The 17,952-nt window shown below is 35.9% G+C and overlaps 1 protein-coding gene across 4 annotated transcripts in view; it reads left to right on the top strand.

Moving 5' to 3' along the window:
• LOC103103854 (uncharacterized) overlaps positions 1-17,952 on the top strand; it is a 115,631-nt gene that overhangs the window by 87,455 nt on the left and 10,224 nt on the right. For all 4 annotated transcript variants that reach the window (XM_056799286.1, XM_056799285.1, XM_056799287.1 and 1 more), the window contains 3 exons: positions 2,585-2,870; positions 6,602-6,801; positions 16,240-16,525. In XM_056799286.1, coding sequence (XP_056655264.1) covers positions 2,585-2,870; positions 6,602-6,801; positions 16,240-16,525 — 772 coding nt within the window. The remainder of the gene's footprint in view (positions 1-2,584; positions 2,871-6,601; positions 6,802-16,239; positions 16,526-17,952) is intronic.

Genomic DNA, 17,952 nt, shown 5'->3' with positions numbered 1-17,952 from the left:
CCTCCTCCATCTACCCAACCCTCAATAATTTATTATTTTCCTTCTTTCAGCACCATGAGAATCTAATTCTCCAACTCTTTCAAAATTGTGTTGGGAATATAAGCTTCTTGAGAACAGAAACTATTTAATTTTTTCATTTGTTCCCCTAAAACCTAGCACAGCAATGGCCACAAAGTAGGCACTTCATTTTTACTTATAAATTGATTGTATTTGATCTTGTCTAGTAATTTTTCCTGAATTCATCTTTTAGACAGTGCTATGTGTGCTTCTAAATGCACCAGAGAAATACCAACTACTTTATATTTCTTCCTCTCATAAGACGAGCAGAGGTGATTGGTTCTTCCTTCAACTCAGTCATAGGAGGATATTATCTATGTGAGAACAACTGGGTCATCCCACCAAACCTGATACAATCGGCACTATAGGTATCCCCATCTCCAATAGCAACAACAAGGGCAATGTCTTTCAGTTTTTAATAGGGAAAAGCAAGAGTAGCACAAACCTGAAGGTGCTCAAGTTTAGAAAGTCTAAATGGTGCCATGAAGGAAAACAAATTCTTAAGTCTTCACTTTCAACATCTCCTTCTCTTCTAGCCTTTATTCCAAAGAAATCTGCAAAAACATCCCAAAAACCCAGTTCCACAAGATTAGTAGCTAGTAGAGCCTGGGATAGTACCTCTCATCTCCATGGTGATGGCAAGTCAGGGTTACAACATATTCTGAAATCTAGTAGTACTTCATTGAGCTTTCTCATAGTTCTTAATATCTTTAAGTATCTACTTTTCTATTTTGTTATAACTTTATAGAAAATCATTTTAATGTTCATTCTACTTAACTCTCTACAAATAGAAATAAGCCCCACATAAATAAACTGTATTTTTATGTACCATTCTTTCATTGTCATGCATATTTCCTAAATTTCTCTTTCATGTCTTAATACTATTACTACTTTCAAAAATTGTATCAGTTGGACCATAGAAAGTTCATCGCTATTTTATACTTTTTAGAAATCAGAGCCCTCTTGGTGTTTCTCCATTACCTATAAGTTCATTGTTTTGAACAAGTGTGTTTTTAATCATCATAAGAAAAATATTTCTATATTTTAATATTAAAACAAATGAAAACTACATATTATAAGAAGCTTTCTCTGCTTCCAATGGTATGATCATGTAGTCTTTTTTCTTGTTACTGTAATTTATCATACTGATTGCCTTTCTGATGTTAATGTATCTTTGTATACTAGATAATAACCTGCTTAATCATAGTAGATCAATACCTGCTACATTTAGATCAATTTTTTAAGGTCAAGGATCATTAAAGTAATGTGTTAAATACAAATAATCATATGAATAACAAAATACACTAACATATTTTTTCTATAGTTTTCTTTCTCAATTGTGCCCCTATTCAATTTAAGGGCCAATATCACATAAGTCTTGCAGAAGGACCATTGCCATCTTCTCAATATTTCAAAATAGTCTACATAATACAGGAGTTACTTGCAATTGTCTGACTTCTTCTAAGATTTATCTATTGAAATTCTCCACTCCTTGGGTTTTTTTTTAATTTGGGTATCTTATTCTTTCGTAGATGATCTATTGTTTTAACTTCTCAAATTTATTAGTATGTATATTCAATAAAGTTATGCTGGGGCCACAAGGACCCTGGAGAGGTCTATGTTACAAGTATTGCTTAGAGAGACATCAGGTAGCCCAGAATGTCCCATTTCACAAAGAAGATGGCAATTTTTACTTTTGTGCAGAACAGGAAGGCCATGGCTGCTTGTTCACTCTTCCATTCTTCTGTATCTAAGGTACATATCAGATATTTGCAGTCTAGGGACATCATGTTGTATTTAGAGGTTTATAATAAAATTCACTTTCCCAGGTCATTCTAAAGGAGAAGGTATTAGCTTACTCTCTCAGATAGCTTAGCTTCCCTTCCATAAAAAACTTATTATACAAAAGTCAGTCGTATGTAGCAAGCAAACATATTTATCCAAGCCAGCTGTAGAACAGAAATCAATAAAGTGATATATTTTAGGATAGATAATAGAAAACATGAGAGTAAATGAGTTTTTCAACTCAAGAACAAGATAAAATTTCAGCTCACCCAAGGAAAAGAACCATCTCAACAGAAAAATCTTCTCTTAAGTTTCTGAAGGTTCCAGTGTTGAGAATGAAGGGACCTATGCAGGTGGGGGTACAAGGGAGAAGATTTCTACACCTATCTATGGCTCTGGGAAGTCCAATCTTTTCTCATATCCCTGCTTCTCCAATTCTCTCTTCAAAGCCTCTTTCCATCACCCTGTATCACTGGCCAAGAGGCCTCTCAGCCAATCATTATGAGCCATACACTCCTACATATAGCATAGATCAATCCTTTCAAGAACCAACCAACCAAGTCCCTTAGAGTGGGAATGTTACATATAATAATCTAAGATAAATTTCTTTACTTATACTCATGATTTCTCCTTTATGATTTTGATGATTTGACCTTGGTTTTTTTTCTACTAATCTTACTGGTGATCAAATTAAATTTTCTAAATTAACTCTTTTCTATTATTACCTCTCTCATCATTTCAGCTCCACTACTGTCCCAAGGAATGAATGTTTTCCAGTCAAGCACCAGTAGCCTTTTGGGATCTCCTGAGAGAGCCATTGATGGATGCTTGGCAGGTAACTTCAGTAAAGGATCTTGTATTCAGACATTATCTGAGTATGAACCCTGGTGGATGGTAGACTTGGATTCATCCTATCTTGTGGATTATGTTGCGATTACCAACAGAAAGGACTGTTGTCATGAACAGCTAAATGGAGCTGTGATTCTTGTTGGAGACTCGGGAATCAGTGGTGGCAAATTCAATCCCAGGTATGAATCCGGTATTTGAGCTTATTCATACATACACAAATACTTATATAGTCGATATGGATCCATTCCATGTGATCTGTGGTATTGTCTTAGAGGAAAAATGGAAATAGAAAACTGTGACATTTTCATAGAATTTCAACCACATTTTCCCTTGCTATATATTAATCTTTCAAATGAAAGTGTCTACCCAAATACTGATCACTTTGTACCTCAGTTCTCTACTTCACTTTATGTTTATATAGATATAACAAATGGCCAAATAATGTCTTTCTCCAAAAAATTAAAGACAGACTAACTTAATTCAGGTACAGTTGTATCACAAATAAGCCATAAGGGAGGGCAAAGGACTCTCATCAATAAAAATGCCATCATGGTTCTACTATGATAGAATAACTGTTGTATGGATGTGGGAGCATAGCAGTATTATGTGTACTAGTGTTTAAAGTTACAAAAGAAATTAAATACATCTCTTTCCTTGAGGATTTAACAATCTGACCAAGGAAACAAGACAAATGCAAAGTAAAATCAAAGAAATGAAAAAAAGCAATTGCATTAACAATTACCCAGCAACAGCAGCAGCAGCAAGATCATTTTCATCTTCATAATCACAACTCACATTTACATAGAACTGCTAGGTTTACAAAGTTCTTTCTCCAAAAGAGACCTGTGAAATAAGTAGGACAAGGAGTACTAAGCCCATTTTACAGATGATGAAACTGAAGTTCACAGAGATTAAGTAATTTGCCCTTGGTCACATAACCTGCATCAAAGTCAGGATTCCAACAATATATATTTAATGATTATTTGAAGTTAATCAAAGGAGCCAGTCCTTGTAGGTGGTAAATCTTTAATAAACTTGTGGTGATGGAAAAAAATTATAATAGTGTTTATGTAGCTCTTTAAGGTTTCAAAATGCTTTACAAATATTCATTCATTTTATTCTCCTAACTTTAAAAGGTAGATGCCATATTATCCCCATGTTACAGATGAAAAAACAGAGGCAGGCAAAGGTTAAGGCTCCTGCCCTGATTCTCAGTGTCTGCAGGCAGATTTGAAATCCACTCTTCCCAACACGCCATCCAGCACCACGTGGTAGATAAACTTTTCCAGGCACATGGCACTGAGCTCCAAAAATCTGAGTTATTAAAAGCAAAAGGAACCACCATAGGACATAGAGGATATGTCTGAAATGAAATGAGGTCTGAGGAGAGCATGAGGAGCTTGCCAAGCTCTCTTCCTGATGCATAAAGACTGCGAAGGAAGACTATTGCTAAACAGAAGGATGAATTAGGTGAACTTGGTCTTCAGTTCTGTTCTGTCTCTGCTCCTAGGACCCTCTCTTTCTGCAGGTATTCCCCTACCATCTTCTAACTGCCAGCCCTTCTCTCTTAGTAATCTCCACTTGGGAAGTAGCTAATGACTAAAGTCCTAACAAATAAATGTGGTTCCATTTGGGAATGCGTACCTAAGGACCCCTGAAGCCACTTAGTTTGACTTAGTTTGAAAATGCAATGTTTATCCATGTTTTATTGTATTTTTATTTTGTTAAATATCTCCCAGTTACCTTTTAATATGGTTCAGGATTCATTTGAGAATGTTGCTCTTACAAACTGGGTGCCAGACACCTCTGGCCTAGATAACTCAATAAGAAATATGTGATAGAAGGCATTTTCCCACCCAGAGTTCCCTATACCAGTGAAATCAGGTTCCAGTACTAATAACTACATAAACATTTTTAAATCTTTATTGAAATACATTTATATTAAAGAATGCTGCATGAGATGTTCTAAAAATTAAAGCATCATTTAAACATGTTAAAAGTTATTATTTAAATTTAATAAAATATTTTTTAAACTCTTCATACACCTAAGAAGGATATCTTTGTCATTAATACTCATCTGTGTCAGTGAATCTAGCTCTGGTTTTCCTCACTCCCTCAGTGGGAGTCTTTGTTCCCACTGTCAAAATTCCACAGGGCATGAACTCAACTCCAGCTTTAAGATATTTCAGCACAAATCCCTTTCAGGTACATTTTCTCATCTCATTATCCAAATTAAAGGGTTGACCTTGCTATTCCCTCTGGCTCCTCTGCTCCTGTCTTATCTGAATGGTTCTGCTTTTAGTCAAAATTCCTTCACAACTGAGGATTAAATAAGTCCAATGGAAACTTTCTTCCAAACCTAGAAATAGTTGTCAATAACCTTCTTGCACCACTGGCTCAGCAATCTGGATGATTCTATTACCTATACCAATTTCTTCTGCAGGCATAAGATAAAATTCATATACCCCTAAGTCCTACATTTGCTCTCTTTTCCCCTATGACTAATTACTTTCTCTGAATCAAAAGGGAAAGGTTTTCCTTCTTTCAAAAGGAGAAAGCTGCCTTCTTACTACCAAGTATCTAGCAATTGCTTTACAAAGCAATATCTACTTTAAAAAGCAGTCCACATTTTGAAGTCTATAGTAGACTTATAGTAGGCTTTCAATACTTATTGGAATGCTAATTGTCCTCTGGAAAAAAAAGATAAAGTTCTTTTAAAGAGGCCACATCACTTTCCAAAGATAATACTGTGTATTTTTAAGTTGTTTTAAAGCCAAATGGATTTTTAAGGTATATAAAGTGATTTTTCTACAAGACTTTAATATCTTCCATGGATGAGTTTTCACATCTTAATAGAGGATCTTAGAATATTGATAAGTCTTTAAGACAAAGTAACCCTGGCTCGTACCCTATTAAATGAAAACTGTGCAAACTTAGTCTCTTCTGCCTGTTCAAAAGGCTAATTTGGAACATATCCTATAGATACTGTGACTGAACAAACAAAACAGAGCTAGTGATTTGAGGAAAAGGATAATGGGAGAGTCTGAGAAGAAAATGGCAAAACACTCCAGTATCTTTGTCTAGAAAATCCCAAATGGAGTGAAGAGGAATCAAGACACAACTCAACAACAACAAAATAAGGGAAGTTTGAATAATAAGAAAAAAGAAGAGTTTTGTGAAAGAGAAACATAAAACAGCATTAAAAAATCAGGGAACATAAAATGGAGAAAAGCTGAAGGAGGTCAGGAAATGTTCAAAGAACTTTTGAGGGAACATCACCATATTTAGTGTTAAATGACATAGGCTTACACCTTCCTATGGAATTTTAGACAAGTCATTTAATCTTTCTAAGTCTTAGTTTTCATATCTATAAAATGAGAATACTGTATTGGACTAGACAATCTCTAAGGTCCCTTCTACCTAAGAATATTATATTTCTCCAAGTAAGAGTCCTCATTGTCAAATGGATTTAGTCTAGAATGAGAGAAGAATGAACAGGTTTTTACATCTAGGCAGGAGGAAATGATAGTGATAGCAGTTCTTGTGGAATGAGAATGATAGTACTTCTCATGGAGTACAAAGAATTTATAACAAGAAAATGGAAGCATCAAGAAGATAGCAACAAATTCAAGGTCATTTCACGCCAGAAAATACATTCAGTGCCATCAGAGTAGTCAAGTTGGTATCTATAATAAATGAAATATCACGATAGATACAGTCACCTACTCCTGTATTAAAATATGGTGATATCATGGATTAGCTATCACCAAAATTTTTTAAATTATTAAAGTCAGGTTCAATTATCAATATTCTTCAAAAGAAAAAACCCTCAATACTTTACCATCTTTTACTTATGTTGTATTTAAAGTAATTTTTTGAGCAACCAGAATAACAATGTTGTTTCTATTAGATGTGCTACAATTTCCTCTTTGGATGCTGGGAAAACAGAGACTTTCTTCTGTGGGTCAATGAATGGAAGATATGTGACTGTCAGCATACCAGGAAAAAATACATTTCTAACTTTCTGTGAAGTGCAAGTCTTTGGTAAACTGGCTCCTTCTCTTCCTCATGTCTTGCCAAAATCCCCAACTGACATTCACAAACCCATTGGTGAGTATAACAGAGAACTTTAAGGTTTACAAAATACTTTTTATATGTCATGTGATCTGATCCTCACAACACACTATTGAAGGAAATAGTAATTTTTTATGTTCAGGTTTCTTACTGGATTCACTCTGGGAAATTCCCTTAAAGTATTTTACACAATACTGGGTTACAGTAATAGATGTTTATATATTGCAAAGCATTTATATAATTTCAAAGCACTTTGATGCATTCAGGCTATAGGACAATTCTGGAAGGTAGTTACTCTGTACATTATCATACCCATTTTACAAATAAGGAAACTGAGGCTCCAAGACATTAAGTGACTCATTCAGAATCCTGCCAAGTATCAAAGACAGAATTCAAATTCAGGTCTTACCTGCCTCTAAATTCAAGAATCTATCTATTTATATCCCACAGCCTTTCTACAAATGAACATCATTCGATTTCATATTTCTTTATGATTGCTTCAGGGTCCCTCCAATATCAGTCTCTTACAGAATCATAGTTTCAATGTAGTTCACCTCCCTCCCTATTGCTGCGAGCCATAAAAACCCTTCAAAAGCCCCCAAAGTGTTAAGTTCTTACTTCTGAGATAGAAAAGCCTAGGAGATGGGGCAGCTATATGGCTCAGTGGATTAAGAGTCTGACTCAGAGATGGAAGGTCCTGGATTCATATATGGCCTCAGATACTTCCTAGCTTTGTGACCCTGGGAAAGTCACTTAACCCCCAAAGCCTAGCCAATACTCAGTATTGCCTCTAAGACGGAAGGAAGGAAGGAAGGAAGGAAGGAAGGAAGGAAGGAAGGAAGGAAGGAAGGAAGGAAGGAAGGAAGGAAGGAAGGAAGGAAGGAAGGAAGGAAGGAAGGAAGGAAGGAAGGAAGGAAGGAAGGAAGGAAGGAAGGAAGGAAGGAAGGAAGGAAGGAAGGAAGGAAGGAAGGAAGGAAGGAAGGAAGGAAGGAAGGAAGGAAGGAAAGAAGGAAGGAAGGAAGGAAGGAAGGAAGGAAGGAAGGAAGGAAGGAAGGAAGGAAGGAAGGAAGGAAGGAAAGCCTAGGAGAAACTGGAGAAGAATAGAATCCCTCAGTGGAAAGAAATAGATGGTCATACTAAAGGAAAGGAACCACAGGAATAGGGCTAATCAATACATATTTAATTCCTTTATTGGTTTGGCTCACAGCTAACAAAGGAGCCCCTTACTTAGCCCAAATCCAGTTTTTGGAAACTCCACTCTTCCTTCCTTCTCTAATAGAAAGGTCTCCACACAATGGGTATGTTTCTTCCAGCTTTGGACTTCTACCTTATTGCTGACTTAAGACATGCAAATGACTCTGAGGAGGAGGTGCTTCAAGTAGCAAAGCACAAAACTTATTCATAATGACTAGCTCCTGTATAGAGCATATATAATATGCAGATAATGTGTGCAAATATAAATTATGTATATGTATGTGTAACACCGACATTGAACTCAGATTTTCCTGACTTCATGCCCAGAACTCTCTTCACCACAATACCTAAGCTTCCTACAATCAGAATGAAACAGCAACATAGGAAGGAAAATTCCCCCATACACAAAGCTGTACAGTCTCCCACATATTTTCTTATTGCTACCGGGAGGAATACTTGCTAGCTATCTCACTGTAGCAAGGTTGTTTAACAATTGGAAAATGTTATCACTTGATACTTATTTACATATTATTTGTTTTTGTAATAGAGCAATCTTTTAAAGCCTAAACTCCAACTCATATGCCCATATAATCAAATGATAAGTAATATGTTTTTCTTCTACATTTTCTACTCCCACAGTTCTTTCTCTCAACGTGGATAGCATTCTTTCTCATAAGTCCCTAGGAAATTTCCTGGATTATTGTATTGCTACTAGTAGTAAAGTCCATCACATTGGATAGTCCCACAATGGTTCACTTTCTGTGTATAATGTACTCTTGGTTCTGCTCATTTCACTCTGCATCAGTTTATGGAGGTTCTTCCAGTTCATACAGAAACCCTCCAGTTCATCATTCCTTATAGCACAATAGTACTCCATCACCATCAGATACCACAATTTGTTCAGCCATTCCCCAATCAATTTTCTGAATATTTTTGTACATACATTTTTCAGTATTATCCCAGTATAAACCCAGTAGTGGTATGGCTGGATAAAAGGGTGAGCACTCTTATAAAGCCCTTTGGGCATAATTCCAAATTGCCTTCCATCATGTTTGGATTTATTCACAACTCCACCAGCAATGCATTCATGGATCAGATGATTTCTGAGACCCCATTCAACCTCAAGTTAATGCTTCTATGATTTGAACAGCTCTTTTTCTGGAACTGTCCAACCATATGCCTAAGACTAACCAACCAGATCACCAGATCAAATCTAAACTCTTTAGACACTTCCCAGTTGTGTGACTGCAAGCCACTTAACCCCAATTGCCTAGCCCTTTATCTCCTCTGTCTTAGAATCCATATTCAGACAGAAGGTAAGGGGTTTTTTTCTCTAATGTAAATAAAAGATATCTTTATCCAACTCTAGCTATAAAGGCAATAAAAATTAAAAATGAAGTCATAATCAATATAGATTTCAGTAATATTTACTGTGTTATTGATAAAATTTTGGTCTTATTCCATGAGTGTATTTAGTTGCAAGGAACAATTTACTTCTTTAGGGTTACTCTCACACTAAGACAGCAAAATGAAGTTCAAGTAATAATTTTTAAATTGTAAATAATATATGGCAATAAATATAGTACAGTGGTGATGTAACTGAATGTTTTCTTAAATATTTTTGAATATCCAAGTCTGCCATGGTTGAATAAAATCTATAGCAATGCAGAAAAGCTAAGATAAGTCTTCGGTGGATGTTAGTAGTGAAACCTGGGGAAGAAAGGAGAATGGATGGAGCAACAACTCTGTCCTGAGGAAGTTAAAGTGCCCAAAGTACTACTGGTGGAGACAAAAGGAAGGAGGCTCACAAGACATGCACATATAGCTTCTCTATAAAGAGGGATATTGTTCAAAGACTCTTATTTATTACAAATCCATTGGAGCCTTTGGTGATAATCAACATTAAACATTAAACTCTAAAATCAATTCTCTGGTTAGAAGATCATAAATATCTGGTAAAGAAGTTATTTTCCCTAATTATTTTCTTTCTTGTGCTACTTATCAAACCTAACTTTATACTTTTCAAGATTATATACACTTGAATTTTAGACAATTGTTTTCCAAAGGAAAAGTGCCCAGATCAATGCATATATAAGATCATATTGCTTCAAGCCTTAAGGGTATAAGGCATTTTGTACATATCTTCTTTGTGAAAGCTGAATTCTCAAGGCTGAAAAAACCTGTTATCCTATAAAAAGCTCCAAGAGGTGATAGGAGGTATTTCTGGTATTTGTTTATATCTTGAAGACTCATAATAGATAAAACCACTTATGCAATATTAAGATATCAAGTTCTCCTGACCTGTTGTTTTTTACTACCTACTTCCAAAATTAAGCTTAAGCATTTTCATTAATACCATTCAAGTTTTCCAAGACCTGTGTGTAGTTTACGTTTTTCTTTAGGGAATGGAGTACAGAATTTAAAAAAAAATTAAATAAAACATATGGGGGCAGCTAGGTGGCTTAGTGGATTGAAGGTCAGGCCCAGAGATGGGAGGTCCTGGGTTCAAATTTGACCTCAGACACTTCCTAGCTATGTGACCCTGGGCAAGTCACTTAACCCCCATTGCCTAGCCCGTATCATTCTTCTGCCTTAGAACCAATACCCAGTATTGATTCTAAGATGGAAGGTAAGGGTTTAAATAAATAAAACCTGCATTGGTTAGGTTAGGAAAAAAAAATTTAAAGAGGAACATACATACTGGGTATCACATGTGTTCTTGCTCTGAACCCATTTCCTTGTTGTTGGTATTTGCATTAAGGTGCTCATTTAGCGTCTCTCCTCAATCATGTCCCCTCAACCTCTGTAGTCAAGCAGTTGCTTTTCCTCGGTGTTTTTACTCCCTCAGTTTGTCCTCTGCCTGAGGATAGTTTTTTTTTTTTTCTTGTAGATCCCTGCAGATTGTTCAGGGACATTGCATTGACACTAATGGAGAAGTCCATTACATTCGATTGTACCACAGTGTATCAGTCTCTGTGTACAATGTTCTCCTGGTTCTGCTCCTCTCACTCTGCATCACTTCCTGGAGGTTGTTCCAGTCTCCATGGAATTCCTCCACTTTATTATTCCTTTTAGCACAATTGTATTCCATCACCAACATATACCACAATTTGTTCAGCCATTCTCCAATTGAAGAGCATCCCCTCATTTTCCAATTTTTGGCCACCACAAAGAGTGCAGCTATGAATATTCTTATACAAGTCTTTTTCCTTATTATCTCTTTGGGGTACAAACCCAGCAGTGCTATGGCTGGATCAAAGGGCAGACAGTCTTTTATTGCCCTTTGGGCATAGTTTCAAATTGCCCTCCAGAATGGTTGGATCAATTCACAACTCTACCAGCAATGCAATAATGTCCCTACTTTGCCACATCCCCTCCAGTATTCATTACTTTCCTTTGCTGCCATGTTAGCCAATCTGTTAGGTGTGAGGTGATACCTCAGAGTTGTTTTGATTTGCATCTCTCTGATTATAAGAGATTTAGAAAACTTTTTCATGTGCTTATTAATAGTTTTGATTTCTTTAACTAAAAATTGTCTATTCATGTCCCTTGCCCATTTTTCAATTGGAGAATGGCTTGATTTTTTGTACAACTGGTTTAGCTCTTTATAAATTTGAGTAATTAGAACTTTGTCAGAGGTTTTTGTTATGAAGATTGTTTCCCAATATGTTGCTTTCCTTCTAATTTTAGTTACATTGGTTTTGTTTGTACAAAAACTTTTTAATTTGATGTAGTCAAAATTATTTATTTTGCATTTTGTGACTCTTTCTAAGACTTGCTTGGTTTTAAAATCTTTCCCTTCCCAAAGGTCTGACATGTATACTATTCTGTGTTCACCTAATTTACTTATAGTTTCCTTCTTTATATTCAAGTCATTCACCCATTCTGAGTTTATCTTGGTGTAGTGTGTGAGGTGGTGATCCAAACCTAATCTCTCCCACACTATCTTCTAATTTTCCCAACAGTTTTTATCAAATAGTGGATTTTGTCCCAAAAGCTGGTGTCTTTGGGTTTGTCATAGACTGTCTTGCTGAGGTCATTTACCCCAAGTCAATTCCACTGATCCTCCTTTCTGTCTCTGCTTAGCCAGTACCAAATTGTTTTGATGACCACTGCTTTGTAATATAGTTTGAGATCTGGGACTACAAAGCCACCTTCCTTTGTATTTTTTTCATTATTTCCCTGGATATCCTTGGTCCTTTATTCTTCCAAATGAACTTTGTTATGGTTTTCTCTAATTCAGTAAAATAGTTTTTTGGTAGTTCAATGGGTATGGCACTAAATAGATAGATAAGTTTGGGTAGGATGGTCATTTTTATTATGTTAGCTCATCCCACCCATGAGCAATCAATGTTTTTCCAATTGTTTAGATCTAGTTTTAATTGTGTGGAGAGTGTTTTGTAGTTGTGTTCATATAGTTCCTGTGTTTGTCTCGGGAGATAGATTCCTAAGTATTTTATATTGTCTCGGGTGACTTTAAATGGAATTTCTCTTTCTAATTCTTGCTGCTGAGATGTGTTGGAGATAAATAGAAATGCTGATGACTTATGTGGGTTTATTTTGTATCCTGCAACTTTGCTAAAGTTATTGATTATTTTGATTAGATTTTTGGTTGATTCCCTAGGATTCTTTAAATAAATCATCATATCATCCGCAAAGAGTGACAGCTTGGTCTCTCATTGCCAATTTTAATACCTTCAATTTCTTTTTCTTCTCTAATTGCTACTGCTAGTGTTTCTAGTACAATATTAAATAATAAAGGTGATAATGGGCATCCTTGTTTGACTCCTGATCTTATTGGGAAGGCTTCGAGTTTTTCCCCATTGCAGGTGATGTTTGCTGATGGTTTTAGGTATATACTGTTTATTATTTTTAGGAAAGACCTTTCTATTCCTATACTTTCTAGTGTTTTCAATAGGAATGGGTGTTGTATTTTGTCAAAGGCTTTTTCTGCATCTATTGAGATAATCATGTGATTTTTGTCAGTTTGCTTATTTATATGGTCAATTATGTGGATGGTTTTCCTAATATTGAACCATCCTTGCATTCCTGGTATGAATCCTACCTGATCGTAGTGGATAACCCTTGTGATGACTTGCTGGAGTCTTTTTGCTAGTATCCTATTTAAGATTTTTGCATTCTTTTCTTCCTAGTACTAAGCCAAATCTGGTACGGATTAAAAACATTCAAATTCTTAATTCCCAATCTAACAACTCATTACAAATTTTGTATAATAGTTATCAGATATTGTTCCCATTTCTTTAAAACTGATTCCAACTATTTCCTTTGGTTGGGTCAATTATTTAAATTATTATATACAACAAATGTTAAATCAAGTAAGATTTTTCCTCCCATTTACCTCTTTTTCTTAATCCATCTGGTTGGCTCAGAGCAGGAGAAAGTAAAAATACTACTCAGAATGGAGCATGGGTACTTACAGAAAATTCTTCCTCCCTTTAGAACTTACCACAAAAAGCTGTCTAACAGTCACATTAAATTGACTACATCACATTAAAGTATAGATACAGTACAAGAAAACAGATACTTTTGCCTACAAATTCATTGACCCAGAAATTCTTTCTTTCCCAGGATCTATACCAAGCTTTGAGACTTTTCCTTTTCTCCTCAATTCTAAGAAACATTTACTATTTTAATTTACTGGAGGAATTTTTTCCCTGTTATTTTGAGAAATGAGTCCCTAATGTTCACTTTGAATGCAACTACCTATGGAAGATTAAAAAGGTCCTATAAATTCATTGGGGAAGGTAGGGGCAGGATTTCTCCCTTTCCTTTTTTCCATTTGAGTCTTAGTATGTTACTCTTTTTCTTAAGTGCACTATCAAAGACAGCTTCCACTGTCACTCCACAAGAACCCTCCAAAGAGCCTGTCTCAGACCATAGAATTATTTTCAAGGATATACAGCTCCATCTGTGAAAAAGGGATGCCTGAAGAAATGAGAGATTGCCAGTTGCAGTTATTCCACCAATGGGGACATGGTCTGCCCCTCAAAAAAAGAGTCTGCTAAAGTAAGAATCTCTCAAAAACCATTGACTGGCATACAAAAGACTTCTCTCAGGAATTAATTAGGACAAATAGAAGCAAGAAAAAAGCAAGACATGAAAGTTCTTACTGACTTGCTAGAGGGAGAAAGTTAAAAAAAAAAACTGGCTAAGGAACCTATAAGCACCCTTCCTTTGAAACCACAAAAAAGATTTTTAAAAGATATCCTCACATTAGATCCTGAGAGTCAAAGAGAAGCCAGTCCTCAGTTCTCCTCACCTGGATTCATGTGCTAGTAAACAAAAAAGGAACCATTTCTTCCTATTTTGAGCCAGATGAGTAGAAACTTTATTATTAAAAGATCGCAGAGAAACAAATCTGGAACTCAGTCACAAGGAGACTCCTTTAGAGAGCAGTCCCCATTCAAGACTTGAAAAAGTCTTTTTAATATTACCTCAAGTACAATAGCAGATAAACTAATCTGCATTTCAGCCTTCATGTAGAATTTCATCCAAAAATAGTATGGTCTGCTGTTGAAAGGAAAGAAATAAAAAAGAATCCATTATGTACCACTGAGGAAGATGATTCATAATAGTTTCACTGTCCTTATGTATCTAATCTCTAACCCATTTATTTCCCAGGACCACCTCCTACAAGCCTGGCTGAAGCTCTTTTCCCCAGAGCAACACCTCAGCACCATTTCCTAAACTGAAATGATAGCTTTCATTTATAAATTTTGAAACGTAGTTGTTGATAAGATACATACTTCAGAAACAAATACATTATATTTCAGTTCTATGAGTCTCCAAAGACAAATCATTATCTCCTTAAGCTCTTCCAGCCTTCCCTGTAGATCAAAAAAGAAAGAAAGCTGTGGTGGTACTAAGAGGGAGTCCACTTTATGTACTTTGTGGAAGGAAAAAGAACTAGAAACATAAGCTATTTCTTTGTGGTTCTGTTATCATTATGCCTTGTCTCTATTGTTGCTAGCAATAAAACCCTTAGAAGCCCCCAAAGTGCTATATACATTCTTTAAAGTTAGAAGAGTGGGAAAGAAAAATGAGAAAGAATCTATTCCTCCTTGGAATTCCATGGAGACTGGAACAACCTCCAGGAAGTGATGCAGAGTGAAAGGAGCAGAACCAGGAAAACATTGTACACAGAGACTGATACACTGTGGTACAATCGAATGTAATGGACTTCTCCATTAGGGTCAATGCAGTGTCCCTGAACAATCTGCAGGGATCTAGGAGAAAAAACACTATCCACAAGCAGAGGATAAACTGTGGGAGTAAAAACACCGATGAAAAGGAACTGCTTGACTACAAGGGTGGAGGGGATATGACTGAGGAGACTCTAAATGAACACTCTAATGCAACATGGAAATGGGTTCTACCAACAACATGGAAATGGGTTCGAATCAAGAACACATGTGATACCCAGTGGAATTGCGCGTGGACTATGGAAGAGGGGGTAGGGGGAGGGAAGAAAAGAAAATGATCTTTGTTTCCAATGAATTATGTTTGGAAATGACCGAAGAAAAATCAAAAAAGAAAAAGAAAAAAAAGAATCTATTCCTCCTCCCACTGAAATGAGTATTGGTAGTAGAAGGAAGAAAAAAACAGCCCTAGCTCTGGTAGACTTGGGGAATAAAGAAATGAGATGCCTGACGAGTCACCAAGAAATGTTCCCATAGGTTTACACCAAGAGTAAGTCCTGGCTCTGACACCTCCCCTTCCACACTCCAGAACTCTTCCATTCTCAACCTCCCACCCTTGAAGGCCTGCCTGGTAAGAGGTTCCAGTGACTGTTCCAGGGAAATCTACTTTTTCTCATCAGGACTACAACTGGAGATTTGTTTCAGAAGTCCCAAGTTATAGCCCAAAATGAATTTTCCTATAGAGACTTTGTTATACATGGTTGTTAGGTTCTACAGTTCTATCAGTTAATAAGTATATTAAGTATGCTCTATGTTATTTGTTGGGCTGACCTAAAAATGAATCCCCTATATGACATTAACATTACAGTGCCAATATGGCAAAATATTATGTTCTGAGCTCCAAACAACTATATCATAAACTTTAAAAAAACAACCATTCATGTATAATTTGACAACTTATGTATGTATATATTCCTGAAAATATACATACATTATAAATATGTAACTGCCAAACAAATAAGATTTGGGATTTGATGGTATAGTGTAGTTTTTCTATAAGGAATTTTCTTTTTGTCATAGTAAATAATAACTGATTTGAAATTCTTATTATATATTCCAGGTGTCAATATAGCACTAGGGAAATTTACCTACCAGTCCAGCACTTTCCACTCCACTGGCTTATCTGGCAAAGCTGTTGATGGGAATGAAGACAGTGATTTCTACAAAAATTCTTGTACTCACACAAATAAGGATTTTGAACCCTGGTGGATGGTAGACCTAACTTCAAAATTCATTGTTGATAATGTCACGGTCATCCCTAGAGGAGATCGTTGTGTGGGAACGATGGCAAAATATGAAATTACGATAGGAGATTCAAAAGAAAATGGTGGCAAATCAAATCCCAGGTATTATTTCATTCTGCAAAATGAATGAATAGGTTTTTGTTCACCACAACTTTTTAAGCTATGAAATATGTCATTCTCCAACTACAAAAAATGACCTTCCTAGCCACTTCTTGAGTCAATCTAACATGAACCTTCAGGAGAGATTTCTCATCTGAGATCAAGATTCATTGTAAACTCAGATGCAAAATCTTTCTAACCCATTTGTGTATTCTAGCCCCTTGACACTCCAAATCTCTGAGCTGACTCAGTGGCAGTGGTCAAATAGCCTTCCTGGACCCTCTGGCTATCTCAAATAATTTTAAAATAGAACATAGGAGATAGTCTTCTTTTCTTTTGGAATGCCACATTACATTCCTCTCCCATATACCCCCTCAAACAGGAAAGATGGAATTTGAAGACTGACACATATCGGAAAAGCTTCTCTCTTCTCTTTCTGCATTCTCCCTCTTAGCAACCTAATCCATTCTCATAACTTCAACAATTTCCTTTATTAAGCAAAAAAATATGTTAAGTGTGAACAGTGCACTAAATGCTATAGAAAGAACTTCAGACAAAATTGGTAAAAAAAATTATAAAATTCCTGGCTTTGTGAAGCTTACAGTTCTATGGAGAGAGTATACCTCTTTAGTGGAACTTGTTTTGAATCTCCTCCATGACAGTAACAAACACCTTCAGTGAGCATCACTATCATATGCCTCCATACTAATGATCAGATCAGTACTATCTTTCAAAGGATCTTGTATAATTTTGGCAAATAATGGAAGACAATTTATTAGAAGAGAGTATTTAAGATGTTTTGTTCTATGGAATCAATATATTTTTATACAAGAGCATAGAAAGAACTTGCATTCTCTATATCTTTCAGCCAATTACATAAGAGTAAATATTTTTAAAAGACTGACATGTAGACATAAGGGGTCAGTAATTATTGATGAAGGACAAAAGCACCTCCTACTCACATATGGAACCCCAAAGTAGCTACCTTGAGTTCAAGTTACTCTATGGACCCACACCCACTCAAAAACCTAATTCACAAGCCCCTACTGACATGTTGACTTTTTTCTCTTGTCAGAGAGAAAAGATACAAATAGTTAAAAGAAATCTTATTAAATCTTATTAGTTTTAAGTCTATAAAAATCTTTTTTGAATCCTAACTCTTCCATCCAGTATGTCAACTCTCTCACACGGGATTATATCATCTGAAAATTTGATAAGCAAGGCATCTATGCCTTCATTTAAGTCACAGATAAAAATAATGTTAAACAGCTCAGAGTGGGGCATAGATACCCAAAGGCACTCTAGTAGAGACCTCTTTTTACGCTGAAAAATCCATGGTTTCTCTTCAAACTCAGGCATTCAAACAATTCCAAACCAACATAGGCCATATTTTTCTGTCTTATCTGTAGACACAGCATGAGAGATTTTTA

This window comes from Monodelphis domestica, chromosome 5 (assembly GCF_027887165.1).
Source record: "Monodelphis domestica isolate mMonDom1 chromosome 5, mMonDom1.pri, whole genome shotgun sequence".
NCBI lineage: Eukaryota > Metazoa > Chordata > Mammalia > Didelphimorphia > Didelphidae > Monodelphis > Monodelphis domestica.
Note: the sequence above shows the minus strand (reverse complement) of the source record. Positions and strands in the feature narration are given on the sequence as shown.